Source organism: Apis cerana, linkage group LG1 (genome assembly GCF_029169275.1).
Source record: "Apis cerana isolate GH-2021 linkage group LG1, AcerK_1.0, whole genome shotgun sequence".
Taxonomy (NCBI): Eukaryota; Metazoa; Arthropoda; class Insecta; order Hymenoptera; family Apidae; genus Apis; species Apis cerana.
In genome coordinates this window covers 13,953,959-13,966,198 of record NC_083852.1, presented here as the reverse complement: position 1 = coordinate 13,966,198, position 12,240 = coordinate 13,953,959, and the positions used below count along the sequence as shown (strand labels likewise).

The following is a 12,240-nucleotide window of genomic DNA, read 5'->3' as shown; positions in this document are numbered from 1 at the left end:
TTATTCCACTTTACTACTCATTCGATCATCTTACGACTACAAAGCGGTAAGATTTCGAGACAAGTGCATCTTTTGTTTTGATACGTTTTTGACACCAAGCAAAGCATAAATCGAATAATGTCGAATGTTTTATACGTTGTATCATATGTATTGTAATCAATATATTATCTAAACATGTATTTGACATCGTTTTAACGCTAAATGATGAAGCATGGATGAAACTTCCGTTCAATTTGAATTTTTTTTGCTTTTTCTTTTCCATCAATTATTCAATCATTTTTTAAAAATGTAAATATATATTTTTACATTATTTCGAACAATTTCATTGTTCGTATATTCGTACATCTTTGACGTGAATCTTCAAATTTATGAAGAATATTATTGAAACACGTAAGAAACAAAATGGCGGGAAAACATATATGTAGTACGAATTTAGTTTCGCAGGGTAAAAGAGGACACAAACGGTGCATTACCTATGATCGATAATTTAGCTTACTAACGATAAGATGGTAAAAAGTTATTTTTCTCGATGATAACAATTGCTAAAATTTAAACCCGCTTTGATCTATCATTCGAATTAATGATACTTCGTAAGGATTAATCATATCTCCATGTTTATGTGTTCGAGAACTAAACTAATATATCAATTATTGATGAAATACAAGCAGGAAACGCAAACAACGTGAGGAGAGAAATACGAAAATTTGACGTAACAAGAACCGAAATATGATTTACTTTTATCTAAATACGCATCTCGCATATATAATTGTACAATAATCATCAAAGCAGGAATCGTTTGCAAGAGATCGTTCGTTATGTTTGAAAATGCGAGATCAGGTTATCAACAGTATACTTTACTTATTCATATGTTCAATTCTACAGTCAAAAATATATTTTACACCAGAAATTTAACATTATGATACTTATATGTATGTATATACATATATACATATATATATATATAAACCTCTACATATATATATACATATATACATACATACATACATACATACATACATACATACATACGTACATACATATATACATACATGCATACTTACATACATACGTTCATCCACAACTACGCGCATACTTGAAACGAATACGAAGAAATAATTTATTTTTCATATCCAAACATTCGAAAAGGCTAAGTGAAAGAATAAATCCATCAATCAATTGTTTTCGAATGAATTAGAAAAAAAGAAAAGATAATTGAGTATTGCAAATTCTATTGCAAGCTGATCGTTTTCGTTCAAGAATAGAAAAAAAATTTCATTCGAACAAAATCTATGCGAAAAAAAAAAAATAATGGTTCATAAGATATCAATTTGTGACATTCATTTCTTTATGCGATCGTTTCTTAGTAGCTTATAGAAGAAAGAGAGAGCAGCTGACGACTCCATTGCGAACACCTTTGCAAAGAGTACGCGTGTTAAACCAGTTCTCTCCTTCAAGGATAGGCTCCTCCCAGATCTTTTATGAACAATCTTGTTCCTCCATTGGCTAGAAAACGTACGATCGATGGTTGTCGTCGCGCAAACGTTTAATCTCTTTTTTTGCGATTTCGCAAAAGCGAACAAGTAACGTGTGTGTGTATATATATATATATATATAAAATATATATACATATACATGGAAAAAAATCAGAAAGGAACGTTGCGTGAAAAACACAATGAATCGATAATGATAAGATAAATTGTTTAGATCGGAGACGCAACACCGGTCGAATACTGCAAGTCAAGCAAACGCATGAACACGCGAAAATACATCTTCCGTTTGAACTGGATGAACCGCATCGGTCTCGTAATCGGTTGGTCACGTCGAGTGTTGAGGAGGCGGAAGCGCAATTTCATATCCGGTAGGCATACTCTGTTGATGATGTTGATAATGATGAGCAGTGGACATCATCTGATGATGCGTTTGTTGGTAATACTGATGATGCATGCTCGAATGAGTGGAATAATAGACGGAAGTTTGATCCGTGTCTTTACCTGAAAGGAAATAAGATTAAAATGAAGGGGATCCGAGGGAGAAATAAATAAATAAGAGTAGGATAAATAAAATGACTTACCGGTCTCGCAAACCCCGCGCCCGTAGCACAAAGCTTTAACATCGTTCATAGGGCTAAGACTGCCGCTGTGGGGATGCGTGGTGTGCACGGAGGATGGGGCTACGGGTGTCGCGTATCTTGGATGACGAGAAGCCATCGGACTCATACCCATCGGGCTGCACGGATTCACGGCAACCGGTGACATGCTCATCGTCGAGAGCGGTGACATTGCGAGATTCGTGCCGTTGGAATCGATGCTCTGCAAAGATTGAATGCTCTCTCCGTTGGTAACCGAGCCGGTGATCACGTTGCTCGCATTATTCTGGCAGTTTAACGGTAGCATGTCTCTGAAACGAGGAAGATGAAGTAAAGGAGCGATCGAGAAAGTATTCGCGTACAGAGTTATCATATTAGGAAAGGGAATTATTTTTCTATCTGGGAGGCACACGCGTGGCATGTAGCCGATACGTAGGAGAGAAAGACGCCGCTGAGAGAGAAATTGACCGTACACCGTCATAAATCTCTGTCAATCTCGTAAAGAGAGTGGACAGGGATGAAAAATCGAAGGAAAGGTTGAAAGAGAGAGGTTGGAGGGAAGCACATGCGAGGTCCTTCATTGTCTTACCCGAAATCCGAAAAAACCTGTGACCCTTGGCCCAGGAAGGATCGGGCGATTGAGGGTTCACAGGCATAGACGCGCGTGCACGCGGCTCATTCGTTCCGAGAATTTTTTCAACACGCTCGAAAAAGGTGGAGGACAGAGAGAGAGAGAGGGAATAAGAAAAGGAGAAAAGGTAGCTCGTTCGCGACGCATTGTTCCATAGCCATTTGCACGCGCGAACTGTTTCCTCCGACCTCCGACTTCTCTACCCTGATCTTTCCCTATACATATACGCGTTCGCGTTAGCATTAGTATTAACGTTAATGTTCACAACACGCACGTGCACGCACGGTGGTCCGTATGCAAGCAGCTCCGCCCCCGACTACGCTTCGTTTCTGCCACTTCGTTTCTATACCTCTCCGTTGACGACCGCGCGGATTTTTATGGTCGCGCTCCAAGGTCTAAACTCTCCAAGCCAGAACCGACTCGGCCCGATTCCTTTTTCGAACAACTACCTCGTGAATTCACCGGTGGTTTCCATTTTGATTCGAAGCTCAGCGAGCGCAGAAGGACAGGAAAAAAGCAGTGTCTGCGAAGCAGAACGCGCTCGAAGTTGATGGAAGCAGCGGTGGAGGGTTGGTCGTGGCCTTTATGTAGTAAACTATTGGTAGTGCGAACAGCTCAATGGTGAAACGGGAGACGTAACCGAAGCTGCGTCATAAAACGGTAATAGGGCGTCGCATTTCCTTTTCGTAGAGGTTTTCGCCGAGGGAGTGGGACACGTTAGGGGCGGAACTGGGAGAAAGCTCGAACGAAGCACCTTCGCGATAATTTTTCCGAAACGACCCGCAACTTTCGGCGAAAAGCAAACGCTTGCGAGGAAGCGAAAAAAAGAAAAGGGAACGCGATACATATACGTACATACATAGTGCGCCGAGCAAAATCGTCGCAAACCTCCGAGCCAAGGCAGACCGTGACCGAGACCACATCGAAGCCATAACAACATACGTCTCTCTTTCTCCCATTTCGCTTATCCATTTTACACGCGCGCGCGACTTGCCTACGCAGCGACGAAATTCCAGCGATCAGAACGAACGGCCGCGCGATAATCCGTATAAATTTTCCGAGAACGAATTTTCATTGAGAGGAAAAAGTGGAAAATCGAACAATCCTCGCGATATTTACTCTGTATTTTTCGCTTATAATAAGTAATTTCCAGGCTTAGCGAGCGTCGTAACGAATAAACGTATACAAAAATTTAATAAACGTTCACATATATAAATATGTATATATATATATATATATATATATATGCGCGTGTTTTTTAGAAAAAAGATGGATAAATGGAATACCGCGAGGATAGAGAGAGAGAGGGAGGGAAGGAGAGAAGGAAACAAAGAGAGAGAGAGAGAGAGAGAGCAGTTTCGGATAATAGTGGTTTTCCTCGAAAAGAAGAAACTCGCGCATAGCCCGATGATCTCGGTCAGGGCTCGTTCGGGGAATGATTTACCGCGTTCGAAATGGTCGGTCAGCGTGTGCCCCTCGAAGAAAAACGCACGACCCTGTACACATGTCGAAACACTTGTTGCTCGGTGGAAAAGTCGAGGACCCCCCGTTGACACACGTGCCCTCCATGCAGGAAAGTTGGTCGCGGAATGGTTTCGCGTCCCGGTCGGGAGCCCATCCTCTTGGGGGAGGGGAGGGGGGAGGGGGGGAGGTGGAGAATTTTTAAGACGCGCGAAAGAAAGACGCGCGAAAAAACTTACGTTCTCGTTTGCGGCGTGCGATCCCTCTGCCGTCGATTTTTGAACCAGTTAGCCACCTGGGTCAAGGTCAGGCCGGTCTCCTTCGCCAAATTCTTCTTCTCTTCGGAGAGCGGATACTTGGTCCTCATGTAGCATTGTTTCAACGCGTTTCTCGAACGTTCCTTGAAGCAGTACACCACCTCCTCGCCGTCCCAGATCGTCTTTGGCAATGGATACTTCTTCCTCAGCCGATATTTGTCAACCGGGCCAAGTGGACGTCCGCGGATCTTTTCCGCCTCGCGATAATGCGACTTGTACCACATCTGCTGCAGTTCCGGGTGCCGATCCGAAGAGAACGGATGGCTCTCCAAGATCGAGTAGAGCTCGTGGTAAGCGCCCCGATGAAAAGCCACCGTGGCTCTTGCTATCAGCACGTTCTCGTCGCGGCGGAACAACTCGCCAGGCGGCAACGACCATAGGAGCCTATCATCGAAACGTGCGTTCCTTTTAGATTCAACCGTTCAACCGTTATTTCCTCCACGATTCGATCGACGTTGAGATCGAGGATCACGTGGAGAGTAGAAGAAGAGAGGGAGGAGGGGGGGAGGGGTTAAATTTTAAGAACTAATTAGTTTATCGAGAGATAAGGAAGCGTGAAACGCGGATTCCTTGTCCTCTCCGGCGATAAGAAGAGAGATTTCGATGGGCGCCGGTCGACGTTCGCGAACCCTCGGACGAGTCGAAGAAAAAGAAAGAAAAAAATAAAACAAAGAAGAAGGAAGGAGCGATCTTTACCTCGTGAGCTTCTCAATATCCTGCCTCTGCGATAACGCCTTGCACATACAAGATATCTGGTCCGGTGTATAGTTACTGGCCGTAATTCCCAGAGAAAGTCCACCGATGTTTCCTATATTGGTGGACGTATTCGCGGAACTACAAGTGGTCAACTCTTGAGGATACTGAAGACTACCACCACCGTTCGAGGCGGACGTTAGATTTTGCGAATGCGTCTGATGCGTCAACGCGAGTCCGGGCATCGACGAATCGTCAAATTGTCCGGTGGACGTGTTTCGGTGCATAACACCTATCTGGCTGTTGCATTCGCTGTTCGGCGACGACAGTTGATCCGAACTATCGGGCATTCTCGTTGTCGATTATTTTTCAGCTTCTCGCCGGTCACACGAGGCTCATTTCTCCGTTGCGACGTCCGAGCGCTTCGCCTGCAACCACGATCGCGGACTCGCGTTATCGATCGGAGGAATAAACGCGATTCGAACGTCGTACGACGCGTACCTTCGGTTTGATGTAACTTGACGGAAAAATAAGCATCCGTTGCTCGAACGATCGACGCTTATTCGATCGACCGTGTTTCATTCACGTCCCCGCCATTCGGTATCTTCATTCATAAATCCTTACCGCCGATGCACATCAATCTCTCCGCTGCAACGTAGTTCCATCGAGTCTGGAAACGGCTCCCTTCCAGCCCCGCGACATTTATCACATACGGATACAACAATTCTATACACCGTTATCACCTCTCGAAACACACTTCTCACAGAATCCAACCAGTACGCGAATCTTTTCGGGGCGAAATGATTTATCGTAAAAAAGTATCGCGTCGATCGCGTGTCGAGCGCGGTAACACGGTTCTGCTGCTACTGTGGTAACGCGAACGACGATTGTAGTGGTGCCAATGGCACTGCCGATCACTCCGCGCCGATGTCGGTGCCGATGCAGTTGGTGGAGGAGGTTGTCGGCGGGTGCCCTCTCTCTTTCTCTCTCCCTCATCATCTTCCGCTCAAGCTTCTTTTTCGTTTTTCGTAACGCGCTCGTACGCCGAGGAGTGGAGCGCAACACGGCACGATACGACGCGCTCGCTCCTCGCCATTGGTCGACGGGGAGCGCGCGAGCTCGTCCCATTGGAGCGGCACGGGGGCGGTGCAAACTTCTACCCCCCGTCGAAAGCCACCCCATTCGGTGTCCACGGAGACCTACCGGCTTCCTCTTGCCGGTCTTTCCTCACCTAAGAACGATCGTTCCGACCTGTCCCCCGATTTTCAAAATTCCAATATAATAATTTCGTATCGGCCTCGATCTCGCGATTCTTCCTTCGTCTCGATTTCTAAAGAAAGGGGGAGGGGAAAATATGCCGAAATCGTGGAAAGTCGCGGACAAGTGCGCGAGCACATACGGTTGAATGAGTTCGCGGCCCACGTCTGAGAGTATAGGAGCGAAGCAACAAACACCGGAAACGGAACGCGACAACGTTACCGTACACCATGTTGTGATTCTACGTGGTGCTATCACGCCTCGCGTTCGATTAATTTCACAACACCTGCAACGATTCTCCCCCTCTCGTCCATCTTTTTATTTATCGCGAGTTTTACTTACGACAACCATGCTTCCTTCTCTTTCCGTTTGGAACATGCGTAATTTTACCAATGAAAATCTATCCGCGAATATCAATGCGCGATTCGTCGTTTTCCTTTTCCGAACGAACGATTCGCGTTGTGTTGAGATTAAAGATCGTGGACGAGAGAAGATCCATACATAGGATAGGATATGAGTGATAGAGAGAAAGAGAGAGAGAGAGAGACTGGCAGGAGAGGACGGAGCGACAGGATCTTGTCTTGTCCGTCGGCAGGAAGTCGGATGGAAATAGCATCGAGCTTGACAGACCACCGGCGTTACGTAGATCAATGAGAGCCGATCTTCTGTCGGAGACAAACGAACGTGTCTTTTAACAGCCACGAAAAATCTCGATGCCAGCCACGCCTTGCCAATCCTTTGAATTCGCTCCGCCTTTCCCGACTAATTGCCGATCACAGACGCCAAGATGGATCGCAGCCGCGCGACTTTGACGAGTTTCCATCGAGGGATCCGAAGTCAAACGACCGAGACAAACGGAAATGTTACGACGGGCCAGATCGACTCGGATCGACGGCGATGCGGATAATCTCGGCATAAAAGAATTCCCAAACGCGTCGAGTCGCGCCGACTTTTCTCTCGCCTTTCGTGGGAAAACTCGTTCCAATTCGGATAGCGCGCGTTAGACGGACCGATGACACTCGGTGAGGCAAGAACCGATGATAGAGGGGCGGTGCCGCGCTTTGCGATGGCGTCTCCTTCGATTTGGTGTCGGATGTCCTCCGAGCCGCCATTTTCCCACCCCTCTCTATCTCTTTCTCTCTCTCTCTCTCTCTGGCTCGCTCGCTCGCTCGCTCGCTCGCTCTCCCCCTCCCCCTCTCCGTTTCTCTTTCTCCCTCTCTGTCTCTCTCTCTCTCTCTCTCTTTTCCTCTTTCTCTTCCTCTCTCACCTTTATCCTCCGAGTATCTTCTTTGTATCCTTTGGCGCAGTTTTCGTAGGGAATGCTTTCTTTTCGAAACGATTCCTGGATCATAATTGTATCGAGCGTTCTTCAATTTCTTCCCGTGCACCATCTCTTTCGTGAATTATCAACTGGCTCGTTTATGCGTTCTCGTGTTCGTTCCGGGATTGGATAATGTTTCGAAAGCTCGTCTAATGAATAAATTCTGGCGAGGTGAAATCTCGTTCCGAATTGAATAGGAAGAATAATAATTGGGCCGAGCGAAGAAGAAGTTCGTATAAACTGGATAAAACGGAGGTGTTCCTAGCGTTCGATGAGTAGGAGACGACAATCGGGGGCAAACGATGAGAAGTGGAGGAGAAGGGAGAAAACGAAGGGAGCGAAGCAAAGCGGAACGTAACGGAACGAAGCGGAGCACCGTCAACGGTAGCAGCACCAGCATCGTATTTCGTTGTACCGCGTTTAATTGCATTCCAAAATGGCTCTGTGCAAAATCGACTCGCGACGATCCTCCATTTGTCCTCGTTCAGCCCCTTGAAACGCGACGGAAAGCGAGCCGTTGGCATCTTCACCGGTGTAAATCCAGATAAATTAAACCGGACTAAATCTCTCTCGTAGATTCGAACTCCGCGTTTCACACCGGTACGGCTCGACGTCGTTTTGTCCACGACGAGAAGGACGTCGACGACGACGTCAAGTATCTACGGTTTCACCTAAAACAAGGCTACGGAACAAAGCGCACAGAGAGCTTTGCGCCAACACTTTCGTGAGTGGCGCGTGCTTAACTCTGGATGGAAGAAGAGACGTCCCCCGAAAGGGGGGGACTTTCATCGAAACGTATATTTAAAAATCATTAATTGTCCGACGATCGAAACCGAAGCACGGTTTAAATTTCGCAATAAAATAAAGCCCGTCCAACGATAAACGAAAGAACGCCTTTGACGCACCTCGTATTTCTTCTATGCAAACACGCAGCTCGCTAGTCGTGTGGATAGGTGCGTTTATATATCTCTAAAATTAATATCGGCGAACAATAAGCGGTGCGTTCGGCACGCGGGGATCGAAAGTTCCGACACGACGCGGCGGTCGCGTTGGTGGCCGACATCGGACACCGGCTCGTCGAGATAGCGACTATCTTTGCGCGCTCGTGCATTACATATACGCGAGACGACTAGAATCGTCGACGATCGGTCGACCGAATTTATTTTTAGAAACTATTCGTACGTTCTCGGTACAAGCAGGTGAGCTATGAGCTCGATTTATTCTAAATTTCTCTTCCTCTCCGTCACTTCGCTTTCCATCTCGTCGAATATTTTCATCAATTTCGAGGGACGTTTTCACGATCGGTCTCACAGAGATCACAAAGATTCGAGAGCAATGGAAAGAGAGAAAGAAAAACGCGAGATTATTCTCGTTTCGCGGGACAATGAAATATCGCGTTAGCGAGAGGATTAAGCGACGTAATCCGTCGGTTATTTTCCCATTAACGGCTCGGGGTAGAGAGATCGGTGCAGGAGATTCTTTGGGCGGACGCGAACAGGCGTGAACACAGGTAGCCGAGACCTTTCTAATGCTAGAAAATATGCCCTTTATGTGTCACTGGCCACTTTATGCCCTGGTTCCGTGTCAGTGGGTTCGCGTTCCAGATTCGACGACAAAAATCGAACGTCTTCCTCTTCGTCGCGTCTATCTGTTTGCAACTTCGATATCGTCTTGAACTTCTCGAAAATGAAAGCAGATGTTTGGCAAACGTCGATCCGATTGAATTTCTACTCGATACCACGAACGGTTTAATCTTCCAATTGTTTATCCGATAAAAGGTTCGATTTTACAGATCTGTTAATTGCTATTTGCTGCCAGCATGGAGATATGGAATCGCATCCAACGTAATTTACGGAGGGAATGCATAGAGACCGTAGGATGTCCTAATAGGCTAAAATTGCCGATTACACGGTTAGTTAGGCGCGCTCAGTGATTTGAGGGTAGTCGAAACGGTGGACTGTCATCGTCCCTATTGTAACGGGCATCGGCTAAACACATTGCGCGAGGAGCGGGCCTGTAACACGGAATGATCGGTCGGGTGGGATTAAAAGGACTTCTAAGAGACATCATTCAAACGCTCCAAAAAATCGTGTTATCTCTTTTGCGTTTCAGCTTTTTTCACGCTCTACTTTTTTCATAAGAAAAGAAAAAGATTGTTCCTTTTTCATTTCATCGCTTCATTCATTTATCGGCATCAATACAGAAGGAATTAAAAATGCAAAAAACGTTTGTCCTGTTCGATTTATCTTTGTATATAATACTTGAGCGCATATTTGGTATTTTGGCTTGACGTTGGCACGTATTGTTACTTGATCGAAGAAACCGTTCCTAATATGCGCTACCTCGCACATTCGACCTCCTCTTATCTGCGAGGTTTGTGTCAGGTGAGTTTTGTGGGAAAAAATGGTGGACGCAGGTCTCTCGCTAGAATCGTCTTTCGCTGACTCGCACGATTTATCTGCAGGTAAAGTACGACTTTTGCATAGTGGCATAAATCTGCCAAGACCTACAAACTCGTTCTCACACTTGTTTCTTTTTATTTTTCTATTTTTATACGTGTATATATACACACATACATATTTAAAAATTCGTAGTAAAAGCTTCCAGAAAGGACAGAAGCAAAATTAAATTCGTTCTATTTAACAAACAAATGTTTGCCACTGTGCGAAATCTTGATACGATACGCGCCATGTTCGAATACCGAGTATCGATTCGGACGATTCGAAATTTTTTTCCAAAAAATTCCCATCTCATTCCGCTTCCTGTCGTGGACAACGCGCCCGTGCCCGCACTCGCATCAACAATAAAGGCTTGACGCCATAGAGGTATTTGCCACTGTTATGTCGACAATATGTTCCGGATCCTTAATAACGACAGCGGTATTAAGAGGTATTACAAAGCGGCGACACTTGAATGCGCGTCGAGGAGGGTTCTCACTCTTGAAAAGAGCATCTGAATACAGAAAACCCTGTTGGCCCTTCCATATTATTATGAACTCCCTCCATTCACGCCACGTTCCCGTCTTTTTCTCTAACCTTTCCCCTCTCTCATTTTCTCTCTTTCTTTTACCCTCTACCCATCTCTATCTTCATTTTTCAATCCGATAAACTTTCTCTCATATTCTAGTAAACGGTGTAACAAATACGTTAATCGTCAGTTTGACAATTTCCCAATCAAAAACTACACTGCACAATTTATTACTACTTATTTATTAATTAACTTGAAAGAAGACAAAAAGAATCATCGATCTCGATCAATAAAAGAAGACGAAATCGTATCATTGATCGTAGTATCGTTGGCTTCGTATTACGTTATCCATCCCGATACAGAATGTCAATATATTTTTGAGATTATATCTAATTCGCAATAATAAAAGACCATCGTGTTATTTATTATCGTTTATTTATTAAGTTATATAAGCGATTCAATTCGCGTTAGAAAGCAACATCTCGTTTCGTCTCATCAATGTAAATTCGATTTCTAATATAAACTCTTCAAGTATTCCAAATATATTCTACATCGACGCTTTAGATAGACAATGTTACGCGCAATGTAATAGCTAACCCTCCTTTTGTGCGCGTATGTGTCTCCCTTTGCGTTATTGTCTCCCTTTTTCTCGTCAGGGATTAGTTTACAATCGATGAAATCGTCCATAACGCAATCAAGATTTATTTAATTAGAGAAGTTTCGTGTTTACAATTTGCGCACGATACTCATAAATCTTCTAAATTTTTTTTTGTGGTTCTATTTCTATTTCAGGCAATATCAATATGCGATTCGACATTATTATACGATAAGAAAATTTAATTTCTTCGTAGAGGGCGATGTAAAGCGCAATGGAGTTTTTATCTCGTGAAAGTAATACGCTACACTATTTGGAGAAGATGAAGTGTTAGAGAAGAAAACATAACGCCACGTTACGATAATTCTTAATGCTGACCGCGCAGACATCTCAAGGCCGCGCCATTTCTTTATCGGTTTATCATCTTCTATATAGTTGACCAAGCTACTCGCTACGCTGTGGGAATTGAGTAATTATCGCGTCATACCTCCGAGAGTTGTATTTATAGCGCCTCCAGGAAGCGCTTCCCCTCCGTCCACGTATATATGTATACCACCGATTAAAATGCGAGCCAATCTCGGACAAGCTGCTCGCTCCAAAGTTATCATTTGATTATATCGTGATCATTCTTCTTACGACGCAACGTCGAATCCTAAGTCTGCCCACTTTTCTTATTCCCGTCATACGTCCGAGAAATGGACCGCATAACGAATTAAATCGGAGTTTGATCCGTCCCAATTTCTCGAATTTACGTAAATTTTCATCGCACCGTCATTCACGTAAAAGTATAAACGCTGAAAACCCACTAGCTCGTCATGGCTACAATTCTACCACGAAACCACGGCCAGGTAAGCAGCTTTTATGCGAACTAAATGGATCCTTAGCTGGGAGAGGCAACGGTCGACTAATACG

At 44.8% G+C, this 12,240-nt stretch overlaps 1 protein-coding gene across 1 annotated transcript; it reads right to left on the bottom strand.

The window, feature by feature from the left end:
- Nucleotides 1–869: 869 nt before the first annotated feature.
- LOC108003523 (homeobox protein SIX6) lies at nt 870–6,250 on the bottom strand. Its single transcript, XM_017065800.3, has 5 exons — nt 5,690–6,250; nt 5,192–5,616; nt 4,418–4,879; nt 2,072–2,397; nt 870–1,991 (listed from the first exon to the last, which is right to left on the bottom strand). Exons 2-5 carry the CDS (start codon nt 5,536–5,538, stop codon nt 1,816–1,818), a joined length of 1,311 nt encoding a protein of 436 aa, XP_016921289.1. The 5' UTR covers nt 5,539–5,616; nt 5,690–6,250; the 3' UTR covers nt 870–1,815.
- Nucleotides 6,251–12,240: the final 5,990 nt, after the last annotated feature.

Excerpts from the sequence above, each read along its gene's own strand:
- LOC108003523 (XM_017065800.3), bottom strand. The coding sequence starts at position 5,538 with ATGCCCGATAGTTCGGATCAACTGTCGTCGCCGAACAGCGAATGCAAC. Across the intron at positions 4,880-5,191 it reads GATATTGAGAAGCTCACGAG|GCTCCTATGGTCGTTGCCGC; the intron begins GTAAAGATCGCT and ends TTTCGATGATAG. Across the intron at positions 2,398-4,417 it reads CGCACGCCGCAAACGAGAAC|AGACATGCTACCGTTAAACT; the intron begins GTAAGTTTTTTC and ends TCCTCGTTTCAG.